The 17,581-nt window shown below is 39.9% G+C and overlaps 1 protein-coding gene across 9 annotated transcripts in view; it reads right to left on the reverse strand.

Annotated features, from left to right (window-relative positions):
* Positions 1-728: 728 nt before the first annotated feature.
* The window catches only part of NFYA (nuclear transcription factor Y subunit alpha), a 33,711-nt gene continuing 16,858 nt past the window's right edge, over positions 729-17,581 (reverse strand). For 7 of the 9 annotated variants that reach the window (XM_053905053.1, XM_053905051.1, XM_053905049.1 and 4 more), the window contains 6 exons: positions 10,499-10,630; positions 10,201-10,306; positions 8,683-8,849; positions 7,443-7,616; positions 6,358-6,459; positions 729-3,348 (listed from right to left, as the gene is read on the reverse strand). In XM_053905053.1, the coding sequence (XP_053761028.1) occupies positions 3,295-3,348; positions 6,358-6,459; positions 7,443-7,616; positions 8,683-8,849; positions 10,201-10,306; positions 10,499-10,630 (735 nt within the window). In that variant the 3' untranslated portion in view covers positions 729-3,294. The remainder of the gene's footprint in view (positions 3,349-6,357; positions 6,460-7,442; positions 7,617-8,682; positions 8,850-10,200; positions 10,307-10,498; positions 10,631-17,581) is intronic. The other 2 variants (XM_053905052.1, XM_053905054.1) reach the window with 1 other exon arrangement.

Below are 17,581 nucleotides of genomic sequence, written 5' to 3' on the forward strand. Positions count from 1 at the left end.
GTGTCAATGGGGGGGGGGGTCTTTTCCTATCACCTCTGAATATATAAGGACAATGTTCGATTGGCATCTGACTAACGCAAACTCAGTGGGGTGTGTGTGTGTGTGTGTGTGTGTGTGTTTTAATACCCTTAGGCTAAGGTTATTTAAGTCAGTCCTTTCACCCTGGTTAGGTAGTGTCTCCTATTTCTTTTATCTGCCAGGACGGGTCTATTGGGTGTCTCTAGCTCCTTTCTCCCTGCATGTTAATAGCGTATCCGAGGTTGCCCTTCAGTTGCTCAGATTCTTGGGAGAACTCACATTACTAATAGGGTGAGTGTGTTGTGAATTTTTAACAGGAAAGCATCCTTGTTTTTCTGCAGAAATAAAAGCAAAATCTAAAAATGCATCTTCATTATCTTTAGTTCTACAATACCTAATCAACACCTATCACTGTTTCGGTGATAACTTAAAAGGGTTCATTTTGTGCCTGTAATTACTTCATCAAATTCTGGTTAACACTTTCAGTAGTAAAGCCAAGTATAGATCTGCACACAGGTGACAGGAAAATACCTCCTTAGCAGGGTGGAGGGCCAAAAGGGAAGAAAAAGGGATTAAGGGGAGACACACAACTAAGAGGCCTGCACACCAGAAGTTTAACACTGTTCACAGAGCTCCTGTGTCTGTCTACAAAAAGCACAATTTCAACATTACAAACACAGACCAGAACCCAAGGAATGTCAAAATTCAAATCAGTTTTTAGTATTTTTACAAATTTATTTTAAAAAATAACAATTGCAATGACATCAATGATTGATCATCTGTACTCCCCCCTACTGCTGGGAGAAAAACCTTTATAGTTGAGTCCCAAAGGAAAATCAAGACATTATTATCAGGCACCCAACAGCCAGAAAAAGTTCTGTTGGTCCAGTGGTATAGACACTGACATGTTCAATGTACCAGTGCAATTAAAATATATACATTTACAATTATCTTGCCAAAAAAAAAAAGCACTCAAGAAGTGAAATAACTATGCATTAAACCAATTATTCACTCATCCATTCACTCTTTCTGCATCTATGAAGTCATCACTACAGTTACAAGGACAAGTAAATGAACTTTTAGTAACAAAGAAAAAAATCCAAACCTCAACCCACCACTTTGCGGGTTATTATGGTGTGCTAAAATGGCCACAATAAAAGGGCCATGAGCTATCTGAGCAGTGACAAAATGACAACTGAAGCATTTTGTTTCAAAGAAAGCAAAACTCAAACTCATGGAAAAAAAAAAAAAACTGCAACAATATGAGGTTGATATTACTATGTACAAACTTACAGACACAAATAAATAGCATTTTAGAACTGCTGTTGGCTTAGGTCTGATGACTTTCTTTCTGAACTCTGCATCTTAAAGACTCCTGAACAAAACAAGGGATTGAAATTCCTCATTGCTTTTAGTAAACTAGCATCTGAAAAACTTGGGGCTTACTGAATGAAGTCAATGTCTGAAACCTAAGTCAAGAGCCAGAAGTTTCTAGTGAGCCTACCAAAGGGTGGGCCTCTCCTTATCTCTGGAAGCCAGGGCAGATGACTTAGATTCCAGGGACTAGAGAGATTCTTTCTTTCTTTGCATAGCTCTGTACCTCTATTTCTACCATTACAATTATTTCCCTTTGTGATATTTTCTTCAGAGGTTTAACTTCTTTTCCTTCTTAATACAATTAGGGTGAAATCAAAGAAAGTGCCAATCTTTGTTCTTGGTTATTTAAACCAAGCCCAAATGTTCTTCAAAAGAATTCGGTCTTCCTTGTTATAGAGAAAGCAGCGACTTTTTTTCTGAAATCCTATCAGAGTTCCCCAAGGTTCAGCATCTAGTAAAGAAAATCGATTTCTGAGGCACAGTCCATTCTGGGAACTGTGGCCCTATTCCTGACCCTGCGGGCCATCACTACCACCAGTCTGTAGCTTATCCCCAGAAGGTGGATGCAATGTAAAAACCTTTCTGCTGGACAAGCCTATGTAGAAAAAGGGAAACATGGAAACTGGCACCAAAGAATCAGCTGCCAGGGGAATAAAGAGAATGTTTGCTCTCTGGGGCCAGCACAAAACAAAGTGCTGCAGGAGTGAAGCCAACATTCACCTTAAACTCGAGCAGGTAACCTGGAGTATGTCCAGGAGAATGTGACTGAACAGTGCTTTCCAGACAGAAATTGTCAAAGACCAGTTCTTGGACTTCTCCCTTTCCATGCGTTATAGTTGAACTGTAAGTTATTCTTTTCATAATCCATCCCATGCATCCATCCACTGGAGAATCATGCTATGTGACAACACATGGGTATATATACTACCCTCTCTTCTTCGCTAGACTGAAACACATATGAACCCTTCTATTCCCCAAATGCCGTCACAAAGCCTATGATTGAAAATCTCTAGTTTGGCTCTCTGTTTAGGAGTTACTACAAATGTCCTCAGCACTCAGCACAGAAGTTGTTTTATGGTTTTGTTCTCTACTTAGGAAAGGCAGTTTCAAGGTCCAATGCCCTCTACGTTGTCTTAAAAGCAGCGGAAGCAAGAAATACAGTCCAGATGATCTGTCAACAGACCACAACTTTAAAGTCAAGGCTTTAAAAAAAAGAGAGATTCAGCAATTTATAGATTTAGTGCTTGAGTCTTGTCATTCTATCCCAAGAGTTAGCTTTTTCTTGGCTGGAGTCCAAAAATACCAACCTACCATCTGGGTAGAAAGAGATTCCTATTATTACCACAGATTAGATGAATGTATCTCAGAGAATTTATTGTTTCCATATCACGAGATGGAACTTCCTTGCCTGGAGGCCACCTCTGAATACAGAGTGTCCGTTCAGTTAGTCAGCCTGCGATCCCCCGTCAGAGGGATGGATGCTGCTTAGATTCCATGGAAGGAGCAGGCTTTGGCTTCCCTGATTGCAGTCCTGGTGGAGAAGGTTGTTCTCTGCTAAGATGGCTGGCTGGCTTCACTAGCCAACATAAGTGCTGTGTGTGTGCACTTATGTGCATGGGTCCCTTGCATCATCCTAATCCATGAAATGTCAATGTCATCAACAGTCTGAAATAGGCCCTGACTGAAAGGGCGAGACAAAGGCCTGCAACTTCAATTTGCCAGACATCGCTGCAATTATAATACTGAGCCACTTATTAAAAATTAAGTGGTTTCTGTCCTGTAGAAAAGGGCAGAACGTAATCGTCAGTGTCCCATCGGAAGAGGTGATCAATTTCCTGGAACAGTGGGAAACAGTGGCGAGGAACATAACCTTGATCTGCTCCCTCACGTGGCCTGGGGTTAGGACACTCGGATGATCTGTGTCATTGCTTCTTCATCTGCTTGGTTTGGATCCTAGAGACAAAACATAATAGTGATTAAAGTCCTTTGTGAAAGCAGCAGGGAACTCATGGCTCTCACTCCCGACCATCATGGGAATACATACAACTTTGCTAAGTAAACCAAAGGCCTCTAATGCATCTAAGTCTACATATATGGATTAAAATGCAGCACCGTTAGGAAAGAAGAGACAATAAACATTTGTGTGAAAGGACTGTTAAGTGTGGCCTGGCAATCTATTTCCAAGCACTCCAGAGTTGACAGTGTATCTCTTTCTTAAGAGAATGTATGTTGTACTTACCCTTCAGGTTTAAGGGTCCTTATGTGGTCAAGAGGAAACCATGTCATGCTGTATTTTTATGCCTTGATTTTCTGATCACTGTATTTAGAGACTGAGCACTTAGCAGGGCTGGAAAGGACACTGGAATTTATTTATTTTAGCACACTCATTTTGTAGCTAAACCTGAAGCTGGATGGATAGTGATTTGCCTGGACTAGAGTGAGAAAGTCAGCTGCCCAGCTACAACTGATACCCCAATCTATTGGCTCCCATTTAACCCTTTTTCCACTAAATTCTGCCTGCCGTCTCCCACTTAAAACCTCCAGTGTTAAGACAAGGGTCAGTCCTTGGAAGCTTTCTGCAACACTCCACAATAACCACTTTCAGTTCTTGCACACCAAGGCTCTGAAGCTTCAACTGCCACAATCAAAGAAAAACCTGAAAGATTTCTGGAGGTAGTAGGACTGCAAGCGGGGTCTTGAACAATGAGTAAGAACAATAACCAGCATTTACGGAGCCCTCACCATGCACTACATAACGTGCTAAGTAGGCACCCAATATAGCTTACTGCCTGGACTCTCCACCACAGCCCTGTTAAGTATCAACAGCATCCTACTTTACAGGTGAAGGAACTCAGGCCAAAAGTGGCTAAGTAAGGAACTTGACCAAGGTCCCATCGCTAGTACACAGAATTGGGAGAGTCCCTGGCATAATGCCCATAGATGGCACTCTACATCTGTACACCGCATGAACCAAAGAGGAAGAAGGAAGAGCTCTCAGACTACAGGTAGGAATTAACAGCACTGAAGGAAGAGTCTGTGCTCATGTGTGGATATACTGAGGACTCCTAGTCTGACACTGAAAGGGGTTGCTTGGAAGATATACAGAAACAGTTTGGGATCTGATGCAGTAAAAAATGAAAGCCAGCATGCATCCTTGAGCAGGGGACGAACATGATTAATTAACAAAGCACTAATTTAGGAAGACTGATTTGGCAATACTGCAGGTAGGCTGTAATGGTCACACAGAATAAAGTATCTGGAAATGGGGCGGGGCGGGGTGGGGGGTGGGGGGAGGAAATCCATTTATTCAACAAACATTTACCAAGTGTTTGTTCTGGACTGGGCATTATACTAAGTCCAATCAATACAATGGAGGACAAGCCTCACCTTGAGTCTCTACGTGGCTTACAGTCTAGTGAAGGAGACAATTACAAAAATAAAACAAGTCGGTTATTATGATGCTCAAAAGAAAAGGAAGATGTGAAAAAATAATGGGGTAGAAGAAACCTACTCTGGCTCCAGTCTCAGATTTAAATCAAGACCTAAAAGGTAAGAAAGAGATGGTCACACAAGAAGACGGCAGTGAAGGGGTGCCTGGGTGGCTCACTTGGTTAGGTGGCTGACTCTTGGGTTTTGGCCCAGGTCACGATCTCACAGTTTGTGAGGCTGAGCCCTGCATTGGGCTCTGTGTTGATGGCATGGACCCTGCTTGGGATTCTGTCTCATTTTCTCTCTGCCCCACCCCTGCTTGCTCTCTACTTCCCTCTCTGAAAAATAAATAAACATTAAAAAACAACAACAAAAAAGATGGGAATGAAAAGCTTTACAGATTAGCTATTTCCAAGACAAAGGTCCAACAGCAGAAGACAGACCAATGAACAGTATAGCGAGAGCATAAAGATGAAGAGTAGAAAGAATGAAGCTGGAGGTAGGGAGGAGCTGGATCACACAAGCGCCTTTTTGGCCGTGGTAATAAGCACTTTGGATTTTAGTCTAAGTGCAAACGGGAAATGGCAGAGGGTGGAACGGGTTTAAGCAGGGCAGTGATGGGAGATGACACCCATTTTAAGAAGACCACACAAAGATGTAAAGAATGGACCAGAGGGGCACAAGGATGGAAGAAGGGAGGAGACCAGCAGGCTACTGTTACATTAACTGAAGCAAAAGAAGAAAGGATTTCTCAAAACTGACAGCAGTTGGAAGGGGAAAAAAAAAGGTAACTGATTCAGGTAATATTTTAGAGGTAAAACCAAGAAGACTTTTTGAAGAATTGGACAATTCAAGCTTTAGCAACTGGGTGCATGGACATGTCACAGGGATTGAGTAACTGCTTTAGGGATAAAAAAATAAAAATCAAGAGTTCTATTTCACATATACTGATTCAGAAATGCCGGTAAGATACAATCAGTGGAATCAGATGCAATACAACAGTTGCAAATTAAATTCTGGAGTTATACTGCCTTTGAATTTCAGGTGCATCATTTTATTAAGCATTTTACCTTGGGCAAACGACTTAACCTCTCTAAGCCTCAGATTTAACTGTAAAATGGAAATAAGAATTCTCACCTCATGGGGCTTGAGGTTGCTCCAAAGATTCAATGAAATAAAAAATGCTTATAAAAGTGCTTAATGTAATGGCAGGCACATAGCAGTTAAGTGTTGGCTACTGGTGGCTGTGCTACTACACTAAGAGACAATAAAACTTATTCTTTTAAAATCAACAAAGATGAGAATTTCAAGAAGGAATTAATAGTAATAATCTGCAAAGATCGTGAGGAAAAAGGCCACTGGATTAAATACCTTCAGTGCTTTAGGGCAAAAGAGAATCTAAGAGATACAATGTTGCATTCAACATAGAACAGGTAATTAGTCCCTGGTGTGAAAGTTACAAGAGGACACTGAATGGTCCTCCTGAGAAAATACAAGGTAAAAAGAGAAGAATGAAATGTATACTCTACTTACCTGCATATGGGGACTATCCTTTTCCTTTGGAGAGAAAAACCGTCCACCTTCACCCCGCTTCCGAGCCATGGCGTGACGGTGCCGAGACTCATGCAGGTATTTCTAAAACGAAAGAAATAAAGGTACTAGTTGGAAAGAGCATGGTTACCTAATGCCCAAATTCTATGCTCTGAAGTTCAGGAGGGCTGCCATCAGAGCCACCAGGGGTAATCATGACCTTGAATTATGGAGGAAGCTTTGGAGGAAACACTAGGCAGCAGCTAACTATATATTAACTATCATAAAAATGTGAATGCTAATGAATGACAAATAAAAACGATTCCCCAAAGGTAAAGCAACGATCACTACCTACACCTCCCCATATACACTTCAGTAATAGACCAAATGGCTGTTCAGTAGAAAGACTGCATTTCCTGACCTTATTCGCAGTTAAGTGTGGCCACGTAATTAAGTTTTGGTTAATGAGACGTAAGGAACTTCTTCAAAATTTCCTTTAAAAAGAGTGCCTTTCCACAGGACTTCGGGGTGGCTCAGTCAGTTGAGCGTCTGACTCTTGGTTTCAGCCCAAGTCATGATCTCATGGTCATGGGATCGAGCCCTGCATCAGGTTCCATGCTAGGTGTGGAACCTGCTTAAGATCCCCCCTCTCCTTCTTTTTCTCAACATAAATAAACTTAAAAAAAAAAAAAAGAGAGTACCTTTCTTGTTCCCCTTGTTCCTAGGCGGGAGCCCAAGCAGTCATCTTAGACTAGGACTAGCACACTAAGTTTATCAGAACAGTGGGACAGGAAGAGAGAGCATCATGAGGACGGACTCTGGAAATTTGCTATAGGCTCAGGATAATTTCTCTCTGGACTGAATTTATGTAAGAAAATAATTAACTCTTATTTAACCCACTGTTACTGTTTTGTTATTCTAGTTGCAGCCACAGAGAGCAATATCAAATGCTAACTTTTTACAAAAGATCACAGCTCTTTACTTTCAATTATTTGGAAAGTACTCAAGGAAACAAACCATATGAAAGGGAATTTCAAAAGTAGAACCCTGCCCTTTCTCTTCCTTCTCCTTCCCAATGGTATACACACCCTTCTTTCCTTTGGAATTTTCCCTTCGGCCTCTAGTTTAGCCCGGGCTTGCCTCCTCTTCAGTATACGGTGGTACTGTTTGGCATTCACATAGAGAGGCTCTTCTTCCAGCATCTCTGCCCCAGGGAGAGGGATTCTTTGGATAGCAGGCACAGAGCCAGCACCAGGCACCATCTGTGTGAAGAGAAAACCACAGCTTATTAAATAGTGACACAGGAAACATTTTCTTGGTCTCTGTTAAACTTTTTTTTCTAAATGCTATAAAAAGTAGCTTTCATACAGCACTTAAATGCAGATTCCTGGAAAACATTTACACTAAAAGGTCTTCATTTTAAACAAACATTCCAGATGATTCCATCATAGGGAGCCCAGAAGCCACACTGACAAGGACACCAGCACGTCCAAATTCTTGTCCACCTATGACTCCATTTTCTAGAAATGTCTGCTGCCATCTAATGGTCAGGAACAGTAATCACAGAGAATGAAACAGTACAAAGGTAGGTAGGTTGGCAGGCAGAGGTTGACCAAGTGCTACCAAATGCCTACAGTTACAGAAACAATTTAATTAACAACTTAGCTTAGTATATAATTAAATTCTAATTTTTCTAAGCAAATTAAAACTAAAAACACTGTATAAACGTCTGAGGAAACCAGGAACAGGTTCCCATGCCCCAATCCCTTCTCAACCTTTAACAACTTTGGATGGGTGTGTTGATTCTTCTGGTAGCTTCCTCCACCTCTCTGCAGGATTCTACTACTTGTTCTTAATTTACCCATTTTAGGGACCGTGTACTACTCATCTTTCCCCTTCCCTATCTTCCTCATGTATTTGTAGCACACATTTCTTGGTTTCTTTAAGAGTTACAATCTAATTTTGAGTTTACTTCTTGTTTCCCTCACTGGGGGCAATGTATTTTCCACTTTCCAAAGGTCAGTAGTCTATGCCTTCATTATTTGAATTCTGAAGATTACACAAAAGCAGGTATTTCTGTTTATCCTCTGCTGTATCTCCAGCACCTAGAAGGTGCTCAGGATGAATTATAGTTCATTGTAATGTTTCTTGTAAAAGTAGATCTCTTTAAGTGCCTTAAGGATCAATTCAATCCTAAGCGGTCAGCAGCATCAACAAGCTTTATGAGAGACATCAAAGTGCAAGGTCAAAAAAATCTTCAATGACAAAAGAGACATATGGAAAGATAAATGACAAAAGAACAGTGAGGTGAAGAATCAGTTTCCTTACCATGACCATCCCTCCTGAATTGACCACATTGCCTGCCACCGGTAGTGTCACAGTGACAGTCCCCTGTCCACTGCTGGTGGTGTTGGTGTTGGCTCCTGTCTGAACAATCTGTGCTCCTGCCAAACTGGCTGCTGGGATGGTGATCATGCCTGAAACAGGGACTGTGACTTTAAGAAAATAAAACACAAAACAAACAAAAAACAGGTACACAGAAAGAAGGGAACACAGTTAGTCCCTCTTCTACCTGGCACACACTTCCTTACCCTGGAAAAATATACTACACAGCACAAGGGGAGAAGCAGCACTCTCCTACTCTGCCTGGTTTGCTGCATGTAACCCAAGTAATCATGATCCTTCATATTCTATTAAGTGTCTGGATTCCAGTTCTGATAAAACTTATCCTTGAAATGGATACCTCCCTGGGTATTCCAGTAATAGTTTTCAACAGCTGGTGAGAAAGTCTGGAGGCCTCCCCTTCTGCGAGTCGGTCTGCCTTGTGCTACACTATTTTTGTATATATGAATGATCTGCCTCAGGACAGAGATTCTTTAAAGTTGTAATTTGTTTATCCTCAACTGACAATAGCTCAACCTGTCGCAGAACTAAAACTTAAAATTAAACCAAGCACTCCAGGCTCCCCAACTATCACCAGCACCACTTAAGGATTTGGCTCAGCATTTTCTATTCGAGCTCCTGCCTGGGCTCAGTCCATTTCTTCAATCTCAGGTCTTCTCCTGAGTCACAGGAGAGCACACTTCCTGCCCTCACTGGATCTTGTATACTGCTACATTTTAATTACAAGTCAAACGTTTAGTCCTAGACTCTGGGATGTCCCTTCCAGATTTAATGATCTGACAGATGCTTCCCAAAGCTCTCAAGTTCAGTTTGAGCCATCTCCTCTTGTCTGAAGTCCATTCTCCTCCCAAGCCACACAGATTTCATGGCTCTGTATTTATGCATTATCTAGTCCTAGAACCTACCTCTATAAAAGCTCCGCGCTGCGTTTATTTGGTCACATGTATGTCTCCCATGATAGATTTAGAAGCTCTTCGGGAAGAAAATTTGTTTCTTAGTAAAGTAAGCATAGTGGGCATGTAAGTCTTTTGGACAGAAACTAATAATCAAGTTGACCGGAGAGAAAAGAAAAAGACCATAAGCAGCAAAAACACTAAATGCCAACTTGACTTCTGATCTACTTCTTCCACTACCAACTATGAAACTCCCTATTTCCAATCTTCCATTTAGAAACATTTTTTCCCAGAAAGGCTCAAAAGCTTATATCATCCCCAGGACCAGTCTTTAAACAACCACAGTAGGAACTCCTACAAATGTTACTATCACCGGTCACATATTAATGACAAGAAAACAACAACCAATGGAGACTTAGAAAAAATTTTTGTTGTTGTTCACAAATATGTTGGGCAGAGGTCACCACAAAATTTCTGAGGTAGTCATTTGCCCCAAGGATGAAAAAGACACGCTCTCCCAAGTCCTCTGGAAATGCAGATGCACACTTACCTTGCTGCAGAATGGTGCCATCTGCATTAACTGGCTGATAGACAATGGTCTGCCCTTCAGCAGTCTGAGCCACTTGCTGGCCCTGGACTGCAATCTGCTGCTGGGTCTGAAGGAAATAAATCAGGACAATTTAACAAAGGACCCCTTCTTTAAAAAAAAAAAAAAAAAAAAGAGAAAATACAACATTTGTGATGGTTTTCTTCCCCATTTTTACTTACTACTTATGAAATATTTGCCTCAGCTGTCTGACCCTTTCAAATCAGCTGTGCTCTTCTGTTGACAGAGAGAATGGAATTACCTGGGTCTGGCCAGCAGTGACTGCCGTCTGGGGCTGCTGGATGATGATCTGCTGGGTCTGGCCCTGCTGGCCCTGCACCTGCACAGCCTGCCCACCCTGGATCTGGATCTGTCCAGGTGGCACCAACTGTATCTGTGCAAGAGAACACAAAGAAAGGTTAGTACCCTGCTGGCGTTGGTCTCTTTTTGTCCTGGAGTATTAGTTATCCAAATTCCTCCAGAAAGCAAGAAAGGCTTGGAAGAAGGTAAAAGAATCTTGTTCTGCTCTCTGTTATAAATTAGACATAAGTTGTTTGCCATTGATGAAACAATGGAGGAATTTTGGCTGCTGTCTAGATACAGGATTATTTTTAAGGAATCAGAGCCAGTTGTAAAAAAGAGGATATAGAACCATGCCGGCATGGTTATATGTACTGTTAAAGCATGTTCATTTAAAAATACATTCTGAAGTATTTTTTAAAGATGAAATAATATATATATGTTCAAAAGAATCCTTGAGAGAGTAAGGGATACAGATGCAACCAGAAGACTGATTATGTGTTGATGACTGTTGAAGCTGCAAAATAGGGATTTAGCACATGGTTCTCTTTGGTTTTGTCTGTTTAATGCCTTCTATAATAGAATGTTAAAAAACAATCAAGTTATTCCCAATTTTTCAAGTGGGGGTCTATGAATATGTATATACAAAAGCTTTAAACACACAGAGGAATCAAGACTATCATCTTAGAAACCCATGCAGACATCACTCAGATTTAACAAGTTGCTTCATTTAACATTCCCTTCCCATCTAAAAGTTATTCACCGCATTAAAATGTGGTCATCCTTATAGAACATTTCACACACGTATATCCATAAAAACACATGGTACTCTTCTGCGCTTGTTAAGTTTCACATAAATAGTAACATACTGTATCTCTCTACAATTTGCTTTGATCAGTCATCATTTTCAAAATTTAGCCAGTTAACAACTAGTTCACTCATTGTTTAAAGTATGTATGTATTTTTAAGTAATCTCTACACCCACCATGGGGCTCGAACTCACGACTGAGATCAAGGGTCACATGCTCTTCTGACTGCGCCAGTCAGGCGCCCCAGAACTAGTTCACTCATTTTAATTGTCAAATATCACAATAAATGATTATGCTGTAATCTATTCATACGTTCCCCTTAATTTGGGATTTTCTCCAACAATCTTAATTTATAAATTGTATCTTACGAAAAAAAATCAATAAATGCATATCCTTGTGCAAATATTGAGTTTCTGAAGTATTAAAAGTAGGATTCCTGTGTTGAAGGAGACAGGTGTGTGGTAGGCAGCCTCTAAAATGGGTTTCCAGCTGCCTTCTGGTAATCACTTCTTTATGTGATCTTCCCCATGAGTGTGCTGCACCTACTGACTCACTTCTAACAAACAGAACATGGCAAAAGTAGTGGGACATCACTTTCGAGATTAGGTTACAAAGACGGTGACTTCCATCTTGCTGTTTCTTGCTCTCCCTCACTCAGAGGGATGATAGCTGTTGTGTCACATGCTACCCTACGGAGAGGCTCACATGGCAGGAACCGGTGTCAGTGGCCAAAGCTGGGAAGGACCTGATACCCACAAAGAGCCACGGAAGTGGAGTTTTAAAGTGGATTCATCCCCGGTTGAATCTCCCTCGGACTGCAGCCCACAGTGCATCAAGAGAGACACTGAGTCAGAGGACCCAGACAAGCTGTGCCAGAATTTGTGACCCACAGAAACTGTGAGATGATAATTTGTTTTAAATCACTAACATTTAGGATAATTTATCTGCAGCCAAAGATAATTAATACACGTGTCCGATTATATTCCTCCTACATCTATTTTCCAACACCCTAACACCCAGTACTGTCTAGTGTTCGCTAGTTTTGATTTAATTTGCATTTCTAATTTGATTCCTGGGTTTGGACAGCTAAACCTCAGCTAATGATTTTGGACAGAGAGGGAACCTGTGCTTTTCAAATCTGTTTTCTTTCATTTCTCTTTTTAATGGCTATGGTTAATTTATTAGAAGTGTCATCATAAATGTGACAAGAAATCTGAAAAATATTTAAGTTTTTTATAATTAAAAAAACTAGTAACATTTTGACTGTTGGGTGCACAGAATCCTGTTTTCATGTAACAGCAAATGTACACATTTCTTTAAGAACAAGAGAATGCATTTAGGAAGGCCCCACAACTCAAAATTTCCAGCATTTTATATACAAATTCACACCTAAGCAACAGCCAAGGGTATAGAGCAAAAGTTTCTCCTAACAACTCCTTCATCTCCCTTCTCATTAATTCATTCATTCCATCACCAGACATTTTTGATCTGGGTGTTATTTCAACAGAATAGGGATTTTTCCCCTTCATTCTGTTACTAGTATATATCACACTGATCAATTTTCTATGTTGAAGCACTCTTATCTCTAGGAATAAATCCCACTTGGTCATGGTGTGTAACTTTTAATATGCTCTGGATTTGGTCTGTTAGTATTTTGAGAAGATGTTTGATCAATGTTCACAATGAATATTTTTTGGTAATGTCTTTGTTTGGTTTTAGAATCAGAATAAATGCTGGCCTCATAGAATGAATTACAAGTGCTCTTTTCTAACTTCAGGAAAAAGTCTGAGAAACTGTATTTGTTTTTCAAATTTTTGGTAAAATACACCAGGGAAGCCATTAGTGCTTTTATTTATTGAGAGATTTTTGAGTACTGATTCAAGCTCCTTAGTAATTATAGCTCTATATTCTGGTTTCTCTTCAGATCGCAAAAATCTTTCACCTTTTACTAACTGTGGGTCCATTTAGATCTTTTCAGGTTTCCTATTTCTTTGTAATTGAGTCTTGGTAGAGTAGGTTTTGATTCTAGGAATTTGTCTATTCTTTCAGTTATTCAATTTGTTGCATTTGGTTGCTCATAATACTTTTTTTCAAGATTTTATTTCAATTCTAGTTAGTTAACATAATGGTAAAATTAGTTTCAGGTGTAGAATTTAGTGATTTGTCATTTACATGTAACACTCACTCAGTGCTCATCCCAAGTGCCCTCCTTAATCCCCATCACCCATTTAGCCCATCCCCCTACCCATCTCCTTCTATCGACTCTCAGTTCTCTGTAATTAAGAGTCTCTTACGGTTTGCTTCCTTTTTTTCTTTTCCCTACGTTCATGTTTCCTTAAATTCCACATGAATGAAATCACATAGGATTTGCACTCTAGCTCCATCCACATTTTTGCAAATGCAAGATTTCGTTCTTTTTTTAAAGTTTATTTATTTTGAGAGAGCACAAGTGAGGGAGGGGCAGAGAGAGAAAGAGAAAGAGAAAGAGAAAGAGAAAGAGAAAGAGAAAGAGAAAGAGAAAGAGAAAGAGAAAGAATGAATGAATCCCAAGCAGACTCTGAGCTAACAGCAGGGCTCAATCCCATTAATTTTGGGATCATGACATGAGCCAAAACCAAGAGTCAGGCTCAACCAACTGAGCCACCCAGGGACCCCAAGATTTCATTCTTTTTGATGGCTGAGTAACAGCATTCCATTGTGTATACATACCACATCTTTATCCATTCATCAGTTGATGGACATTTGGGCTCTTTCCAAAGTTTGGCTATAGTTGATAATGCTGCTGCTATAAACATTGGGGTGCATGTGCCCCTTCAAATCTGTATTTTTGTATCCTTTGGGTGTATACCTAATAGTGTAATTGCTGGGATGCAGGGTAGTTCTATTTTTAACGTTCTGAGGAACCTCGATACTGTTTTCCAGAGTGGCGGCACCAGTTTGCATTCATTCCCATCAACAGTGCAAGAGGGTTCTTTTTTCTCCACATCCTTGCCAACACCTGTTGTTTTTGATTTTAGCCACTCTGACAGGTTATCTCATTGTAGTTTTGCATTTCCCTGATGATGAGTGATGTTGAGCATCTTTTTATGTGTCTTTGCCATCTGGATGTATTCTTTGGAAAAATATCTATTCATGTCTTCTGCCCATTTCTTAACTTGATTATCTATTTTTGGGGTGTCAAGTTCTTTATAGATTTTGGATACTAACCCTTTATCTCATACATCATTTGCAAATATCTTCTCCCATTCTGTCAGCTGCCGTTCAGTTTTGTTGGTTTCCTTAGCTGTGCAGAAGCTTTTTATCTTCATGAAGTTCTGATCATTTTTGCTTTTGTTTCCCTTTCCTTCAGAGATGTCTTAAAAAGCTCTATGGCTGGGGCAACTGTGTGGCTCAGTTGGTTAAACGACTGACTTCCGCTTAGGTCATGATCTTACAGTTTGTGAGTTTGAGCCCCGCGTAGTGCTCTATGCTGACAGCTCAGAGCCTGGAGCCTACTTCAGATTCTGTGTCTCCCCCTCCTCACACTGTGTGTCTGTCTCTCAATAATAAATAAACGTTAAAAAAAAAAAAAAAAGTTCTTATGGCTGAGGTCAGAGATTGCTGCCTGTGTTCTCCTGTAGGATTTTGATGGTTTTCTTACAATTAGATCTTTCATCCATTTTTAATTTGTTTTTGTGTATCATGTGAGAAAGTGGTCCAGTTTCATTCTTCTGCATGTTGCTGTCCAGTTTTTCCAATACCATTTGTTGAAAAGACTGTCCCTTTTCCACTGGATAGTCTTCCCTGCTTTGTCAAAGATGGCAGGTGACCATATTGTTGTGGGTCCATTTCTGGGTTTTCTTTTCTGTTCCATTGATCTCTGTTTTTGTGCCAGTTCCGCACTGTCTTGATGGCTACAGCCTTGTGATATAGCTTAAAAGTCCGAAATTGTGATGCTTTCAGCTTTGCTTTTATTTTTCAAAATTGCTTTGGCTACCTGGTTTTCTTGTTTGTGTGTGTGGTTCCACACAAATTTTAGGATTGTTTGTTCTAGCTCTGTGAAAAATGGTGGTGGTATTTTGATAGGGGTTGTATTACATGTGTAGATTGCTTTGGGTAGTATACAAATTTCTACAAGATCTGTTCTTCCAATCCATGAGCATGAAATGTTTTTCCATTTCTTTGTGTCCTCTTCAATTTCTTTCATAAGTGTTCTATAGTTTTCAGAGTACAGGTCTTTTACCACTTTGGTTAGGTTTATTCCTCGGTGTCTTATGGTTTTCGGTGCAATTGTAAATGGAGTCAATTTCTTGATTTCTCTACATTGATTTTGTATCTTGCTGAGTTTGTAATTGCTGAGTTCTAGCATTTTTTTGATGGAGTCTTTTGAATTTTCTACATAGAGTACCATGTCATCTGTGAATAGTGGAAGATGGACTTCTTCCTTGATGATCTGGATGCCTTTTATTTCTTTTTGTTGTCTGATGGCTGAGGCTAGGACTTCCACTACTATTAAATAACAATGGTGAGAGTGGACATCCCTGTCTTGCTCTTGACCATAGAAGAAAAGTTCCTAGTTTTTCCATATAGAGGATATTAGCTGTGGGTCTTTTGTATGTGGCCTTTATGATGTTGAGCTACCTTCCCTCTATTCCTACTTTGTTGACGGTTTCTAATCGAGAAAGGATGCTGTATACTGTTAAATGCTTTTTTTGCATCTATTGAAAGAATCATATGGTTCTTATCCCTTCTTTTATTAATATGGTGTATCACGTTGATTGATTTGCGAATATTGAACCACCCTGCAGCCTGTGAATAAATCTCACTTGATCGTGGTCAATAATTATTTTAATGTACTGTTGGATTCAATTTGCTAGTATCTTGGTTGAGAATTTTAGTGTCCATGTTCATCAATGATATTGACCTGCAATTCTCCTTTTTAATGGGGTCTTTGTCTGGTTTTGGAATCAAGGTAATACTGGCCTTGTAAGGGTTTGGAAGTTTTCCTTCCATTTCTATTTTCTGGAACAATTTCAGAAGAATAGGTATTGACTCTTCTTTATTTTATTTATTAATTTTATTTATTTTTTTTTTTTTAACGTTTATTTATTTTTGAGACAGAGAGAGAGGGAGACACAGAATCTGAAACAGGCTCCAGGCTCTGAGCTGTCAGCACAGAGCCCGACGCGGGGCTCGAACCCACGGACTGTGAGATCATGACCTGAGCCGAAGTCGGATGCTTAACCGACCGAGCCACCCAGGCGCCCCTATTGACTCTTCTTTAAATGTCTGGTAGAATTCCTCTAGGAAGCTACCTGGCCCTGGACTTTGGTTTGTTAGGAGATTTTTGATTATTGATTCAATTTCTTCGCTGGTTATGGGTGTGTCCAAGTTTTCTATTTCTTCTTGTTTCAGTTTTGCTAGTTTTATGTTTCCAGGACTTTATCCATTTCTTCCAGTTCACCCAGTTTGTTGGCATAATTTTTCATAATATTCTTATAACTGTTTATATTTCTGTTGTGTTGGCTATGATCTCTCCTCTTTCCTTCATGATTTAATTTATTTGGGTACTTTGTCTTTTCTTTTTTGAGAAGTCTGGCAGGGGTTTATCAATTTCATTAATTGTTCTCAAAGAACCAGCTCTTAGTTTCACTGATCTGTTCTACTGGGCTTGTTTGTTTCTATAGCATTCACTTCTGCTCTAATTTTTATTTCCCTTCTTCTGCTGGCTTTAGGCTTTATTTGCTGTTCCTTAGGTGTAAGGTTAGGCTGATATATACATGAGACTTTTCTTGCTTCTTGAGGTAGGCCTGTATTGCTACATACTTCCCTGTTATAACTGCCTTTGCTGCATCCCAAAGGTTTTGGACTGTCGTGTTTTCATTTCCATTTGCTTCCATGTCTTTTTTTTTTTTTTTTTTTTAATTTCTTCTTTAACTTCCTGGTTAACTCATTTATTCTTTAGTAAGATGTTCTTTAACCTGTAAATATTTATGGTCTTTCCAAAATTTTTTGTGGTTGACTTTCAAGCTCCGTAGCATTGTGGTCTGAAAATATGCATGGTATGATCTTAATCTTTTTGTACTTCTTGAGGTCTGACTTGTGACCCAGTATGTGATCTATTCTGGAGAACGTTCTGAGTGCACTGGGAAAAACGTGTATTCTGCTGCTTTAGGATGAAATGTTCTGTAGGTATCTGTTAAGTCCATCTGGTCCAGATGTCATTCAAAGCCATTGTTTCCTTGTTGATTTTCTGC

Source organism: Panthera pardus, unplaced genomic scaffold, assembly GCF_024362965.1.
Source record: "Panthera pardus isolate Hobbes unplaced genomic scaffold, ASM2436296v1 HiC_scaffold_17, whole genome shotgun sequence".
Classification (NCBI taxonomy): Eukaryota; Metazoa; Chordata; class Mammalia; order Carnivora; family Felidae; genus Panthera; species Panthera pardus.